Source organism: Motacilla alba, chromosome 10, assembly GCF_015832195.1.
Source record: "Motacilla alba alba isolate MOTALB_02 chromosome 10, Motacilla_alba_V1.0_pri, whole genome shotgun sequence".
Taxonomy (NCBI): Eukaryota; Metazoa; Chordata; class Aves; order Passeriformes; family Motacillidae; genus Motacilla; species Motacilla alba.
In genome coordinates, this window is record NC_052025.1 from 412,673 (window position 1) to 429,968 (window position 17,296).

At 39.8% G+C, this 17,296-nt stretch overlaps 1 protein-coding gene across 1 annotated transcript in view; it reads left to right on the forward strand.

Moving 5' to 3' along the window:
• KLF13 (Kruppel like factor 13) overlaps positions 1 to 16,002 on the forward strand; it is a 36,852-nt gene extending 20,850 nt beyond the window's left edge. The window contains exon 2 of the mRNA XM_038147022.1: positions 6,863 to 16,002. Within this exon, the coding sequence (XP_038002950.1) occupies positions 6,863 to 7,155 (293 nt within the window). The 3' untranslated portion in view covers positions 7,156 to 16,002. The remainder of the gene's footprint in view (positions 1 to 6,862) is intronic.
• The last annotated feature ends 1,294 nt before the right edge of the window (positions 16,003 to 17,296 follow it).

A 17,296-nucleotide genomic window follows, 5' to 3' on the forward strand; every position in this document is an offset into this window, starting at 1 on the left:
ATTACTTGGTAAAGCAGGTTCAAATTTCAGATTCTTAATTCACTGTGCAAAAATACAGGATAAAAACCATGGATATTTTAAAAATGGTAAGCTATAGATACTTAGAGCAGTTCAGCTTGGGCACCCCTGCTTGAAAAGAGATTCAGTAAATATGGTGGAATGCATATTTTAGATAATAGAAAGATTATGTGATGGAGTGTCCTGGGGAAAAAAAAAGATGGAATAGGCTTGAATTATTCTGCTGTGACAAAAGAGAAGCAAATGTGGCTAATAAAAATACAGTTAAGTAGTTAAAATTATTATAAAAGGTGTTTTAAAGACTTTATCAAACAAGTTTGAAATAAAAGCTGAGAATATAACTGATAGAATGCAATCTATTAAAAAAATTGTTTCCATTTTGGTGAAAGTGAGTGTTAATTTTTTTAAGAGGACCAGATATCTGCATGGAACACAACAAATGAGCTATTTTGGTTCTCAGACAGACCTGTCTGTTGTTAAGGCTAGGGCAGGAATTTTTCACTACTTATATTTCTCTGGCATTGTAGCTGTTATCATTATAGTATCTGACTGCGTGTGCTCGTCATTTGCTATTTGAGTTGTTCTAGTTACCATGGCTGTAACAGATAAATCACAGGGTGTAATCTGTGCTCCTAGATGGAATAACACAAACACTTCCACAGCAAATGGTAACACACATGGACTTCAAATATAAACTTGCCACTTGGAAATTCCCCTTTCGAGAAACATTCATGTCTAAATAACTTAACAAAACCATTGAAGTACAGAAAATAAACCAAGTATTTCAGTCATGGATGTTATGGTAGGTGTTGCACTCCTACTCAGTAGTTTCCTAAGCACACAGGAAACACAAGATCCAGTAATTTATAAATGTAGTGACTGGATTTGTTAAGGTCAAAATAAAGACATGCACTCTTTAAAGTGAATGAACTTTGTAGATGCCTGGGTTTGTGCCTGCAGGAATTCTGAGAACTCCAGTTCCTGAAAAAAGGTCACATGACAGATAATGGAATTAGCAGGACTTTGCATGCTCTGTCTGCAGGTCCTAATGCAACCTAGCTGCTGTTGCAGTGTGTCCTAGGGGCACGGGGACTGTTATGTGCCAGTGTCCAGGAACATAGGAACTCTAACAGGAGCTTTTCTTGGATTTGGACATTCACATCACACTCCCACATTGGGTTTCTGATGTCTAGTGACAGTCTAATTCACTCTATAACTTTTCTTTTCACTGAGAACATTACTAAAACATCCTCATTTCTCTGGAACTAGTGAAGCTTAATATTGCTGAATTTGCTGCCTCTGTCAGATGTGTGTAAAGGTGGCTGAGATACTCCAAAGCCATTAGACAGACACAAAAAGCAGATGTAAAAAAACCTGATTGCATTTGGCTTATTTGGTTATGAAATATCACCCCTAAAATGATTAATTTAAAACCAAGTGGTTTCATCTTGTAGGAATTTGAAATTCTGAGGCTTTGGAAATTTTGATCCCTTTTTAAATAGTTCATAAAGTAACGACCATTTGCCTAACATCAAAGCTTTATTCTCTCTTGCACTGAGATTATAGCTTTGTTATTTGACCATGCAAAAGGACTTTTTTATAAACAAGAGAATATCAGAAATTAAAACATCCATAAATACATATCAGTACTATTGAAGAATATACTTTCCTCATTTTTAGGGGGGAGTTCTTGTTGGTTTTTTTTCCCAAGTAACAGGCCAGCCTCAAGGAACATAGTCTGCTTGGCTGAATGTTTTTCCCAAGATAGCATTTCCTCCTCTCCTGGAGGAAAGCCTCTTCAGTCACATCTCTGTTTAACTCTCTGCCCCTCATCCTCCCCACCCAGCCTGCTGATCTGTGTTTCCAAATATACTCTTAATTATGTACATGAAAATGTAGAAATATAAGAATAGCATCCAGCGGCATGTTCAGGCTTCTAGTCTGTTTTTATAACAACATTCAACCCTGTTCTGGGAAGCAGCAGAACAGATTAAAGATCACAGAAAATTGTTTCTGGTTTACTGTTTCTGGTTTAGCAGGCACTTATTGAATTCCCAGGATACAAATTTCTTTGTTACTGCATGGCCTTGACATGTGCTTGAATATGCTAACATAATGTGCAGAGCTATTATATGAGTTAAATTGAGAAAAATAGCCCCCAGTATGTGGTTTGACTTGATAGAACTCTAATCTGTAGGGCAGTGGATAGGACACTTCAAGTTCTTCACATACAATTGCTTAATCTTTGCATTTTAAGTTGGAAAATGGTTAGGTTCACAATTGTCTCAAACTGTTTGGACATTTTAGTCATTAGTAGGTTATTTTTAAAGTATGCTTAGGCCTATACAGTACATGCTATCTTTTTAAAATTGATATTCAGATGCTGGATATCAGGCAGATGAATTGGTGAAGCAGGAAGCAGATTACTCCAGGGTCTTTACAGGAGGCTCACTATATGGGAAAAGAGTCCTTAAAACTGTAAGTGCACTTAAAAGATTGTACAAATCAAGACATCAAGCTCAGTAGACATGAGATCTGGTGCCACCATCTCTTTAGTTTTTGTTTCCCCTAACTACATACAGTTGCCTCACTATATAATGATTGAAAAACACAGAATAATACAAAGGACCTTTATGTAATATAAGAACAGGCTGGCTCTAGTTATTTCGAAATCCTTTCCAGCAAGAGAGGTTAAAGGTGCATTTTTTTAATGCTGTTTCTATAGCCAGGCAACTCTGGGTTTCCTTTGGCAGGCTGCTCTGCCAGACAATGAGCAGCAAGGCCTGTGCCCCTGAAAGGAATTCAGAACTCTGTGCACCAGCAGAGCTCACGTACTTTCACTTGGTGAGCACTGCAAGTTTTTTAATGTGGCTTTACACTACCTGCTTTTTTTTTTTTTTTTTTTTTTTTTTTTACTGGATGAAGTTCAGGAAAAAGCCAAAAATGTTCTTGCTTGTGTAATTTTCAGTTGAGATCAGCTGAATCTAATTCTCCAATGTGATGTCTTTCCATTAGTTTGTGTAACTTAAACACAAGTTAGATGTCGTGTGCCCTGGCAAAGGAGATAGAAATGTTGCCATTTAGTAGGATTTGGAACATGGATATTCAAACCTATTTAAAATTGTAAAAAAAAATAAATTACAGTATTCCTTATCTTTTAAATGCATCTTTTGCCTGCCTTTCCAAAGATAAAGAAGGCAAAGTTGCATTTTGATTAATTTATTTTCAAGCATCTTTCTCTTTTGGAAACTTAGGACTCTTGGAGACCTGTTAGTAAGGCTCATAATGCACAAAGATACTGCTGCTGCCAAGGCACAGCATTAAGACTCTCAGTGTACATATTTGCATGCTTGATGGTGTTTCCTGCCATATCTAAGATACTTGAAAACACTTCTACAATTATCTATAAGATCAAATTCTTCACTCAGTGTATAAAGATAAATTTCTGACTTAAACATTGCCTGAAATGGAGCTGAAAGAATCCTTATTGTGTCGTGTTGCAGCCATTTTAATGGTGAAAGCTCTCTGTTGAGTACAACATGTCCATGGGTTATTGCTTGTGCAGGAACGTTGTACTGTGGCTGCATGTTCCCTAATGAGATTAGGCAATCAATTCATATAATCTCTCATTCTGTTGATTGCTTTACTGCTGGTAAAAGGACATTTATATAACTTACCTGCACTGAAAACCACATCCCTTCTGCTTGAGAGATGAGAATGATGACAGACTGTGAATTTCCATGTGTGGTTTTGGAGCAGCAGCTTGGTCTTGCCTTAATTAATACCCCCCAGCAACTTTGTTCCAGACTGTGTTCTAATTTTTTATGAACAATAATAATGACTCTCATATCTTCACACAAGGCACTCAGCATTTCCTCACAATACAGTTTTTCTTTGAAGAGGAATTGCTAAACCTCAACAAAGTTGGGAAGTACTCTAGAGAACTGTTACCACTACTAGACTGATGCCAGCTGTCAGTGGAAAATCACTTGGCCGAGAAACTTAAAACCTACTTGGTTTTAAGTACCAAGAAGATATAAAATCAAGACTAGAGAGGACTGAGGGAGAAAATAGTCCCTAGGAAGGAGAAGTACAGGAATGGCAGAAATATAGTGGAAGAAATACCACATTTTTTGGCTCAGTACCCAAATCTCACCACTGTCAACATCAAATCAGACAGATGAGTGGGAACTTGAATGTTCTCATCCAGACCTGATGTACAGTGAGGAGGAGGGGAGATAAGTTGTGCAATACCTTCATCACCTGCTAGTGAAGGATAACACTGGACTTACACAATCCTGCTTCAGAACCACCTCTGTCTTTAGGAGCTGGAATGTTGTGCCTACTGCTGGCTCCCAAATGCTAGAATCATCGACAGGAGCAGCCGGTGCCATTAGACTGATCGGAAGAGAAGGTACCGTTTTCCCTGTGCTTCATGGTGGTGTCAACAGCAATGCAAAACATTGCATGAAAACTTTTGCCTTCCTTGTCTGAAAGCAGTCACTTCATGGGATACTTCTTCAAGTGAAGAACATTTGCTGATATCATTTGTAATGACAATAAACGGAGATGTTAACTCAGGCAATAGAAACCTCCAAAGAGCATTGTCTTAGCAAAAACTGGTGCCATAGCTCAGGGATGAGGAACTCTGATTCTGCAGGCCAGATCTACCCCAAGATAATGCCTCACTGCCCTTCTTCCCAAGTCCTTCTAAAGTCCTCTGAGATATCTGTAGTATGACCAAAACATAGGGACAAGACCAGTGAATGTGGTCACACAACAGGGCTGTCACACCCCAGGCATGTCCCACCACAGTCAGGAATATATCTAAGAACACAACTGGATATATGATAAACAGCCAGAATACATTTGTTTCCTGTTTCTAGCAGCAGATGGAGAGTTCAGTCCCTGACAGTTTGCAGGCAGAATAAGGCTAAGGTGAACACTAAATGGATTTGCGTGGGTTATTTTATGCAGCAAGACTATATCCTTGAAATCCAGTTGGTTGTGGTTTTATTCTTAAATTCATTTGTGTACCCTGAGGTTTTTAGGCTCTACGTCAGGGGAAGCCTCAGTTCTGTTCATCTTTGGTGCCTTATGCAGTCCCTAGGAGGCGTGGTCACAGTTCTCCATACAACAATATCTGTGTGTACTGCCCAGATGCAACCACTGCATTATGCATTGTGATTGTAGGTGCAATGAAATCCACCAAATGTGCTTAAGAACAATTGGTTTTAATGAGCTTTGGTCTTTCTCCTAAATAATCAAGGAAACATCAGGGAAACTTGCTTTCTCCAGATTCTTGAACAAAATCCTATTTTAAAGAGACTTGCTTGTCTGTTCATTGAGATACTGTTTGAGATTTGGTTGAAGTATCTTGGAGGCCTCATGAACAGAGAGAAAAGGAACCTATAAAACTATTTTTCTGAGCAGGAGCCTCCTGAGCAGATTCTGGAGATAAATGTTATTGCCAAATCCGTGAATTTTAAGTAGATTATTGGCTGCTTAGATTGAAGATTTGCTGGGGTCAATTTCTATCTCAGACAGTTTTAATTAAGGTGTATTTAGTTTCTCCAGGAGGCTAATTTCTTTATTTATTTCCTATTCAGTGTACTGAATTCTATTTCTTATTTTGGCCCAGAATTTATGTGGCTCTCTGGGCCTCTTGAACAGGCTGTTCAGAATTAGAAACATTACGATTAGTGCAAGTAGGAAGTTACTGAAATTACAGCTACAAAAAATGCTAAGTCTATGTATTTAGGTATTCACAAAAGAATAAGCTGTTCTCAATTAATAACCAGTTAAAGAACGTGTGATGTTCAGATTCAGTGACAGTAAGAACCAAACCAATAAGCAGAAGTAGTAGACAGCAAATTTCATGATTTAACATTTTCATTTTTATGAAATGGAGAAACTAAAGATGGAAGCAGATAATATGAGGTGCCCAAGCTATGCAGCACATCAGTGATGAAACTGGGAATCGATTCCAGATACCCATCTACCCAACAACAATGCTACTTCTGTCTGCAGCCTCTGCAGAGCTTCCTAGGCTGAATATCTACCACAGTGCATGGCCCTAAAAAGGCACCAGGCCTCTGTCCCATGGCTGAGATCTGTTCAGAGCTGCACCAGGTCACCAGATCACTCCTTCTGTGAGCTCACTGCTTATCGCTCCAAGCTTAAGTGCCACAGCTCATGAGGTTTGTTAGCTATTCAAAAAAGGCTGGTACCTTCAAGGTGACACCTATCCCCCACTGGAATACAGCATCCCCTGCCTCACTTCTGAGTGAGACCCAAGGCAGTGAACAAGGGAAACTGCAGTACTTTGTAGCAAATGCAGAAAACACAGGTGCACCTGTGGAGATTACAAGGGGAGAACATCACATCCAGAGCCTCAAAATTGCCATTTTGCAGTATTACCATAACTTTTTTAATAGCTGAAGAAGAAGACCCCATCATGCCTTCTGAACTTCAGCACTTGGTCAGACACATAGGGACAGCTTGGAGGAATAAGTGAATATACTATGAAGCTCAGTAGAGATATTATTAAGTCATAAAGTTCAACAGACCACAAGAGATATGAGATATCCATTAAAGGATCAGGAGCCCAACATCCCTGAAGGCCCAGTTATCAAACAAGGTGTATGACTAGTCTGACAGCATTTTTAAATGGGCTGGAATACCACAGCAGCCTACTCTGGCAGAGAGTAATACCTCCATCTACTTAGTGCCAAGTGGTGGTCACCCTGCTTCCAACCTTTTTAGTCTATATTCTGCATACAAAAAAATAGCCCATGGAAGACACTGCTCTCCCTTCTAATCGTGCCGTGTTTGCTCCCTGCAGGTGAGCGGCCTTTTGAATGCAACTGGCAGGGCTGTAACAAGAAGTTCGCTCGCTCGGATGAGCTGGCCCGGCACTACCGTACTCACACCGGAGAGAAGAAGTTCAGCTGTCCGCTGTGTGAGAAACGCTTCATGCGCAGCGACCACCTGACCAAGCACGCCCGGCGCCACGCCAACTTCCACCCCAGCATGCTGAAGAGGCGGAGCGGCAGCGGCTCCAGGACAGGCTCTGTCAGTGACTACAGCCGCTCGGACGCCTCCAGCCCCACGATCAGCCCCGCCAGCTCCCCATAAACTACCTGCACTGGATGTCAGCACTTTGCCTCTAATGCCTAACGTGGAGTTTTGTTCGTGTTGCACACATTTAAAAAACTCTGTTGCTTCCCCTCCTTCAGTTCCCACCCTCTCTTTTTTAAAAATCAGTAAATAGCTGCCTCCCACTGCAATTTTTCGTCAGATTTTCTTTACCCAAACACACAAGTGGCTATTCTAACCTCATGGACAGACAAACTTACATGTTACACTTAGCGACTCCTGCTGTCTCAATATTTCATATATTTTGCAACCATTAATGGATCCTCTTCATTATTCTTTATAAGAAAATGAAAAAAATCTAAAAAACAAAAGAAAAAAATCTGCTTAATTCACCTCAGGTGTCGAAGTAGTTTGTAAAACCAGATTGCACAATATAAGCATACATACACTTAAAAATCAACTATGTTGGATTTGTGTCTCCCTTCTCCTTTCTCAGGGATGGATATTTATGTTATACAATAATTACGATGAAGACACACCCTAACCATGGCCTTACTCTGTAAATATGATTGCACTCAGAAGCTTTTTGTTAGGTTCTTTCACACACTGGGGAAAAAATAAAAAACAAGCAGACAATACAGAAACCAGCCCAATACTGGAATGTAGTACTGGACTCTTCCATTGCTCATTTTCCTGATTATACACCTGTGTTGGGGAGTCTCCAAACAGGAATCTTGTCTTTCTTCAAGCTGCCCTCTGCCTATGGTAGCAAGCTGTCTTCTCACTTCATGCTGAAGATGCACCAAAACCAACTTCCAATTGCAAAAATCTCTGTGAGGTTGGTAAACGTGTTTGTTGGTTTGTTTCATGCTGGATAAAATTCTGAGAAAAAATTTTCAACAAGATGCCTTAAATGAGTAACCTAAATCACAAAGAAACAAATTTACACTGGGTAATGTTTTATGGCAAGGTGGTCTGAAATCTCGGAGGCATTCTGTTGTCACTCTCTCCAAGCTGTTAAGCTGTCTGCACTGCCTGTTCAGTATGGGACCAACAGAATATTTAAATCAAACTACACTGACTTGAACAATTTCCTTTATTTCTTCTTCTTTTGTTTTTCTTTTTTTTTTGTTTTTTTTTTAGTTAACTACAGAAATAGCATTACTGAACCAATGCCCACCAAAACTGTTATCAACAGTTACCTACTGTACAGCTGTGTCTTAGAAAGAAAAATTGGCCAAGACATAGTTTCTGTATTCTGTTGCATCAAAATTGTGGTCGTTGATAGAAGGAAGTGAAAATCATAAGGTATCTTCTGATTGGAATAATAAAATATGCATTTTAAAGTTTAAAATAAAATGACATTACAGTTCAGCACTACTTCAAGTTTCTCAAAATACAAATACCAGCATAAAGCAAGGTGCTCTTATTTCTGAATAACTGCTTAATAACAGAAAGGGAATATTGGCTAGTTTTCAATAACTTTCAAATATTTAACACTAGATAGAGCACAAGGATTTTTATGTTTTATATGGTAGAAAATATAGTAACAGACCAGAAGCATTGTGATGTACTGAAAATCTCACTGGCAGCAAATACACATTCCTTGGTTTGTCTGGGTTTGATGGTGCATATTATCAATTCAGGTCATTTTGATTCTGGAATTTTGGGATGTTTGCTGTTTTTTCTGTAGGGTATAAATGCACTTAAGTGTAGCATGGTGAAAAGAAACTCTCTATGCCAAACCTGTCATTTGATATTAAGTGAATGCCTCCAGATTCCCACTGAACCTGTATCTTACTTGCTGCTTTGCATTGATCCAGTTTTGCAAGGTTTTATTGTACTGTATGTTAACTGTGAGAAGCTAATATAGATTTCCAAGTAGTTTCACAGGTACTTCCATAATATACATTATTTCTAATACTACACCTTCTATTAGTTGTACAGATAAATACTCTGAGTATTTATCGATACAAATACAACTATAAATCTAAACAAGTGCAGATGTTTCAGTATTTTTTTCATGTTCATTTGCTTCAGATTTCACCCCTGTTAATTCCCCCCTTTGAATTGGAAGTTGTGAGAGGCACAATTCTACTGTTTCATTTCACAGAAAATGAAAGAACATAGTAAGGTTTTTTTGCAAGATGACAAATAGAGTTAATATGATGAGTTATGCAAGCTCTGGAGTTGGGGTAAAACCAGATCTGTTGGCCTCAACAAATTTCCTATTTTCTTTTTTTTTTTTTTAACCTCATGTACTGAGATGCACAATTTTAAGAACTTCATAAAATTCAGGTAACAGGAATTCACATTCCAATAATTTCTGTCACTCCTAGAAGTGCTCTTGTACTGTAGTTAGTAGAGAGGCATTTCAGATATCCAGCTCAAGGAATTCTACAGGTCAGCTCTGTCTTGTGCACATACTTCAAAACAAGTCAAACACATTTCTCATTATCATTATACCTTAAGAGAGGTATATGGAGGAGAGGTGGAACAAGAAAATCAAAAGGAGCACTGAGTATTGGGAAACATTATAGGCTTCATGTTCCAAATTCATTTTGCTGTAAAATTGCCTGTTCTAACAAGAGCATAATTTAATCTTCAGGAAAGGAGGAAACACTCAATTTCATTTATTTAGGACTTAATAATTCAGCATGAATCAGTTTATGCATTACAAACAAGTTGTTTTATTAGCCTGGAGAAGGAATATTTGCACCGGGTTTTATTAGTACTGAGATTATAGGATATAAAGGTTTTGGGACAACATATTCTGAGGGACACAGAACTATGTAATATTTAACTCAAAGAGTTAAGTAATGTTTTGCTCATATTCTTCATAGATTTAACTAATAGTTTTTCAAGTTTAAGCAGGAGAAAATAAATTGGTTCCAAGACAAATTTCCACTTCAGTCAGTTCATTTAATGAGAACACCATGGAGCTGTATATAGCCAACACAACAAGACTTTCAGGAAATACTCTGAAATTGGTCATTAAAACTTTCTGGTTTTACATCTCAGCTGTAAATACCTCAGCATGTATTAGGTTGACAGTCAAGTTACTGTGTTTTAAAATCACAGAGTTCCAAATATGTCCATTAAAAGTTTAATTCTTTATATTATAAATTCCAAACCACTAGTATTTTCCAAAATGTAAACAAAAACTTCTCTTGTTATTTTGATATGAGAAAAGAGTGCGGCTTTCTAGCATCCGCTAGAAATGTCTGATGATCAGCAAGGTCATTAGACTCCATTCTCATGATAGTTCCTCCTGAGTTTTGCAGACATGAGAAGTCAGAGCAGCTCAAATTATGTTTTGAAATCTGTTTGCTGATCCAAACTAACCTCAGATATTTACCCTTCTGTTGTTTCACCCAGCAGTGTAATCTAAAACAGTCTCCTGGCACAGCAACAAACATGTCACACTCAGGAAATACTGCTCTGGCAAGGTGCAGGTTTCTCCATCTGGAGGAGTGTGCATCTCTCCTGCCTCCTCCTTTCTTCATGCAATCTGTTGAGTTCTCACAAAATACAACATTGCCATGATTTTTTTTGCATTTTAGATGATAGCAACAGCTTTATTAATATCAAGAAAGCCCTGGAAAGTTTGCCTTTCTACAGGAAATAGGTGCAAGTGAAAATCATCACCTCGCTACCAGGAGAAACTGAAGATGCTCATAGAAACTCATTCACCCCTTCCATTAACCTCTCCCTGTGCAAAGGCCTAATGGCAACATGAATTCCATTTTCATCCTGCTTCTTAGAAAGCAGTCTTGGTAAATTCCTGGCAGCTAAATTTTGTGAGAATTTTTTGTATCTGCAAATTAGTTGTTCCTTGCTTTTATAATACATGCCTAGCATCTGTTTACATAACTGCAAAGGTATATATTTATGACAAGTCAACGGAAGCCTCTGTTTAATGGTAATACCTAATTCCTGTCTGTATCCCACCCTCTTTACTGCATTAACCCTTGCAAGAAGTTGTAGCTATGAGAGCTTCTGCACACCTTTAAACCTCATCACCCTCTACTCTCCTTGCCTCATGCAGCCAAGCAGTAAAGGCTCTCTGAGGATCATACCTGTTTCACAACGGCTCATCTCCAGTGTTTTGTCATGACTAACAGGATTTGTACTTTGTGAAGTGCACTGTTGGTTTTGCCTTTTCATTGCCATTAGATTTACTAATTTCGTCAGGTCATGCCTACAAACTAACTTTCAGGTGCTCTTTTACTCTCTCACACCATCTGTTTGTGCATTGGGTGCTAACATCTAGTCTATGTCAGTGAATGGTATGATGAACATCTATATTTGTAACTCTCGGGGATAAGAGCTATAGCCTTAGGCAGAAGAAAATACCCAAATTATTCTTGTTTATCCCATAAGCCAGAATATAGAATGCAAAAGCCCATCCACTGGTGTAGGTTTTTATAAATATATATATTTATATATATGGATTTATATAAGCATATGCACATATATATAAAAATAGATATATATGTGTATATTGTATAGTGTATGTGTGTATACATAAATACACAGCAGTGTGTCTATATTACACACTGAGTAATGAAGGGATGTCTACAGAGCAAAAATAGGTATTCATTTCATTGTAACTAGTGATGGGCCTGAACCAAATTCCTAGATCCACATGCCATTGCATTTGGACTTTTTGAACCTGTTGGAGATTTGTGGTTGAGTTTCATCTCTGGTTACAGGTGCATTTACTTGCGTATATTGTGCACGTGGGGGACACGTATGTGCATGCACATGTGCTTTTCCAGCAGCACATGCCCGAGTGGGGGACAGGGGATGTGTGTGCTGGGGAGCGTGCACGTGTTCACAGCTAAACTTCAGCTGCAGTGAGCTGTAAAGCTGCCAGTGTCACACTCACTTGTACAGGTTTGTCAGCAGCACCTGAAAGCTTCTGTGGCTCACTTTTCAACTCTTTAAATCACTACATTGAAGTATTACAGTTGTACAGTTACATGTTCATCTGTTCTTGCTCTGCTGTAGCTTTTTATGTATTTTGTATAGCATAGATTATATATTGTGATAATGTCCTATGCAACTATAAAAAGAAAAAAATTTAAAAGGAAGAAAATTAAGAACTGTAAAATATTGTCTTAACATGTATGCATGGTTAGTGAGGTTTACATTTTCCAAAATAAAACTTATAACTATGAAGTACTGGTTTTCTCTTATTCCTTCTCTATTTATCACCTAAAAGGCATCAATTGTTAATATTTCTGCTGTTCATTTGAGACTTGATATCTTGTTTGGTGTCTTTATTCAAATTTCCCCCAGTGCTATTGTTTAAAATGGGATTTCTTTTAACATTTGAAGAAAGTTTTTGTGATGTTTGTTTTGTATTCTGTGCTTTAACTGGTATTTTGTAGTTGCATAGTGAAATTCCTTTCTCAAAGATGGTATATATTGCAATTTTTACAAGATGGGTATGGGATGGATATGTGTGACCTAAAGTTCAGAGAGTCAGCCCAGCCATCCTTTCTTTTAAAGCTCAGTTTTTTGTAATTTTCTGATACAATCTCTGCAAGTGGCAATACCATGTCAAAACAGTAGCAATGTAACCTCACAGTATCCTGAAATGTTCTTTCCTAATTTTAAAAATAAGAAAATTGAAACACAAATTTGAGCAACTTTCTCAAAAACATAAGGCATTGGCAGATGTGAAGGAATGAATCTGAAGTTTCTTGAGAATGCAGGTTACACAACACTTCTAGGCACTGTTTGTTTCAACAGGCCCTAAACAGTGGCATTCCCAAAGTCTTCCTACAATGAAAGATCCACCTCATGTTTGATAACAGAAGAGCAGTCAGAGATTGTTTCCTAAACTTGCTAGAAGGAAGAAAAGAGAAACAATTCCCTCCAAAGAACTATGCCTGTACATAGTCTGGAGCTGCTGCCTTGATACTGTAATGTAATGTGCCTCCCTGTCCAGGCACCCTCGCTCTGAAATGTGTATGTTAGCACATTCTGTCCTGCTTCTCCTCTCCAAGTTCCTAAATGCAAGTGTGCATCTATCCTGCCGCCTTTTTCTATCTTGCAAGGGTTTCTGTCTTGCCTGCAACTCAGTGTTTGCCATGAAATGTTTATAGACTTGGCAGGAGTCCAGCATTTCAGAAGAGAAGCAAGAATAATGCTAGAATTAGGGTGGAATTTTCCTACTTCCATTTACGTGTGTATAATTTCTGGCTTCAAAGTAATCCACCTTAAGATTCACTGCGCTGGCTTTTCAAGGAACCATACCCATGGCATGCTTTGCTAGTTGACTGCAAGAGATTTAAGTGACATAAATATAGATACACAGTCAATAGAAAGAGATAGAAAAGTGAGAGAAGATGTAGACTGAAATAAAAATGAGGTGAGGACAATGAGACAAGTGTTTGTAGCAGCTGACTTGAAAGGCTTGAGCCTTTCAAGTGTACAGCACCTGAATACACGTGGGGCTTCCTACAGAATTTCAGAGCAAGCAAGCAAGGCAGCACCTTCAGGGATGAGCAGAAACTGCAGGGATGAGCAGAAACTCTTCCAAGAGCAGCAGAGAAGGGAGCTAAACGAGAGTTGAAGCAGGCAAGCACAGGTGTTTAGCCAGCTACACTGCATTGCTGGCACAGCGTAAGAGGATAAAGAGAAAGGGAGGAATTTTCTGAATAAGTTTCTCAATGCATGCAGCAGAAAAAGGGTGGAGTCTGGATGCCCATATATGTGAGCAGCGAGGGAGAAGAGAGAAGCATGACTGAGCACAGGCTGTGGGGCAGATCTGCGCTTTGGGCAACTCAGAGAACAAAATTATTTAAACAAGTCATCATTAAAAAAAAAAAAAATAGAGAAGAAGAGAGACACAAGAAAACCTGAGGGGAGTTATAGGCAAGACTGGGCCCCAAAGGTCTGCTAACAAAACCAAACCACTGAGCTTAGTAATAGCTCTACCTCACCAAGAGAAAAGAGCCCGAGAGTATAATTGCTACCTCATCATAATTGTAAATAAAGGATCAACCTGTCCCACCTGGTTGGCACTGGCAGGAGTTAGATTTAATCTTTGGCTCCTGCTGGCTGAAACAAATATTCAGTGAAAAAGGAGCGGTTGGCACCAGGGGCTGGACTAAGGGAGGCTCCAGGATGCTGTTGCTGCTGGGTTTCTGCTGAGCTGATGTTTCTTCTCTGCATCACTGGATGATCGTGCCTGGCTGGGCACAGCACAGCAGGTCTGGGCCTGCAGCACTAGGACCTACAGGGAATACTGCGAAGGGTCCCAAAGGTTCATAGAGCCCAGGCTAGCTTCTTCAGAGCTAGCCCAAGTGTTTTCCCCAAGGCATACCAGATGGGACTGGGACATCTCCCCGAGGGAAGGTGTGGTACTGCCAAGTTGGTGGATATGAGGACACCATTGAGAAAAAAGGCCCAGCTGAAGGACATGAGAGATGGTGCTGGTTAGAGGCTTTCATGTGTATGGCAGCATGGAAAGAGGGATGAGATGAGCCAATGTGAGGAATAGATGAGAGGTGCAATAAATAGGGAAGGTAAGTTAAAGAGGGGGAAGATAAATATAGAAAAATAAGGAAGGAGTAGAGGGTAGGGAAGTTTGATGTAATTTTCTAGGGACAAAAAGAAAGGCTTAAGGTGCAAAATCCTGACAGGGTTCTAAAGAAAGGAGAAAGGTAGCTCATGTGGTAGCAATTCCAGCAGTCAGAAGGTGAGGCATGTCAGTGTGTGATAAACAGGGGTGTGTGTCTTTAAGAGACTAATGTTTGTGTTTTCCCATGCTCTCCTGTTGTGGAAATAACTTTCTGAGTCACTTCTCTGATCCTGGAGACAAACTGAACAGACACAAATCATAACAAAACACAATAGCAATGGGAAGAGAGAAATTCCTCCCTCCCCCTTCCACCACACACATTTTATGTCCCTGATCTGAATGCACTCAAAGTCTCACAGTGGAAGAGAAGGAAGGCAGAGACTGAAAATGTTTTTTGGTACATGCTCTTTGAATCAGGCTCACCTTCTCCACCACTGCATAAACAGTTAAAACATTAAAGCCACACTTCCCCAGTCTGTTACTTTTAAACGTTATCCAGCCTCTTTGGTCAAGTCTTAGCTTCCAGATTTTCCACAGACAGTGAACTGCAACAGGAATTTGCTAGCTTTTTTTTAACTTCACAGCCTTGCACTTCAAAGGCCCTGCATTTTTTTTCTCAAGCCTCATGCCCCACCCTTTGCAAAAAAGATGTCAGTTTGGGACTCTCCAAATGCCACACTAGGAAGCTCACATAAGTCTAAGAATCAACATCACAGCTACCATCTGCCCCGAGGGGAGTAATGAGATGGGCACACCCACAAGTAGCTGGCCCCAAACCCAGGCTGTATCAAGACTTCCTACACCAAAACACAGAATCATCGCTCCTCAGAGCCAAGTTTGAGAACCAACTCAAACCCTTTGAAATGATCCATGAAGTTGCAAGGCCTTGCAGGTTCAGTTTAACTTCCAAGCGTTTTGTTGACTTTGGAAATCTTGTAACAAATCCCAAAGTTTCCCTCTCTGGGGCTGCTGTACAAACGGTGTTTGCAGCCTGCTAGGAGAAACAGGATGACTTGACAGAAGAAGAAAGAAGAAAGTTTTGTTCAGGAATGCCGTCCCTCCTGCCAGCTCGCAGGGCCAGCCAAGGGAGACACCCGTGCTCCCAGGCACAGCAGCTTGGCAGGTCCCTCCAAGGAAATTACCTACATACACCTTCCTCCCTGCACAAGAGGAACCGCTTTCAGGGGCAGAAGTTTTGAAGGCAGCCACGCTCCCCAGCTTTTGCAACCTCCCCAGAACACTGGGTAAAGGGATGGCTTCCCCTACATCTGTCCTCACAGGCAGCTGTACTGATTAACCGGGTGAGCAAATAAGAGGCAAGACTGGAAACAGGAACCTAGTGCAGGACGGGTCTGCAAAAACAGCAAGACTGGGTAAATAAATCAGGTCTGGCTGTTGGCTTCCCTGCAAGAAACCTTTCATTAAGGCTCCACCGGCTACTTTTGGACCACACCTGTATTTTTAGGAGGGTTAATTAATGCTGAAGGAAATAAGGAAAAAAGTCAAGTTTTAAGTCCAAAAATGGGAAATTTGTTATTCTCCACAAAATCACTGTGATTAAGGAGATCTAAAACGGAAGGGTTGTATTTCAGGAGTAAAAATATGCTGCAAGTCACTGGAAAAATTGCATGTTATGTGGTGTTTGCTAAGAGAGGGGAAGCTTTTCAAGGAGATAGCACTTCACCACTTAACTACTATTAAATAGGAGTAAAGGCACAGCTGAATGGCCAGCCTTAAATCGCAGCTGTGCTGTGGCTGTGGTTTTGGCTAGGTCTGTGCTGTGCTTAGGCGCCCTCTTCTCTGGGCATTGTGATCTGGCTTTGGGAGGGCCAGCTGGGACCTGAGAACATGCCCAAGCCTGTGCGTGAAGTTACACAGTGAAAGAAAAATTGCAGCTAAGCTATGCAGCGCCATCACCACATCCTTTAAATAATTTGCCTGAAGTACAGGGTGATTATAAGTCCAGAAAAGTGGCTTTATGGACTGAGATAGGATATTCTTGGGAAAAACATGGGTGTTTTCCTCCACAGCTACATTCTGCTCCACAGAAAGGATCTAGATGCTGTAGCAGAAACAGTGCTGCCTATAAGCACAACCTTGCCTAAAAACCATCTTCCTTCTCAGATATGTCCTGTTCTCTCAACCCCACAAATTCTTTAGTTCTAATGGCAAATTTAAAACACACTTGGTAACACAATAGCCAGCCTTCTGGAAAATGTTTGTTACTGTATTCAAACCCAGCTAGGACACAGAAATTCTGGAAAATTATCAGAACAAGGTATGTATCACCTTGGTTTTTTTATCTTCTAATTAAAATGTATTAATAGCTGTGTCCTTCACTAGCCATGTCCACTTGTTTTTGGTTTTTTTTTGTCTTAGATTCACAGCACTTTGTGAGTTTTGATTAGCTATTTAGTAGTCCTGTAAACCATCATTATCACGTGCCAGTGTAGCCCTCTAAGTCCTTGAAGAGGCCTTCATCATCCCTCCTCAGAGGCACACGGCTGGCATGTCAACCACAACTTCTACTTCCATTTCAGGATCCTTTTACTGCTTTAAATTCTTCACTCAAGCTACCCTTGG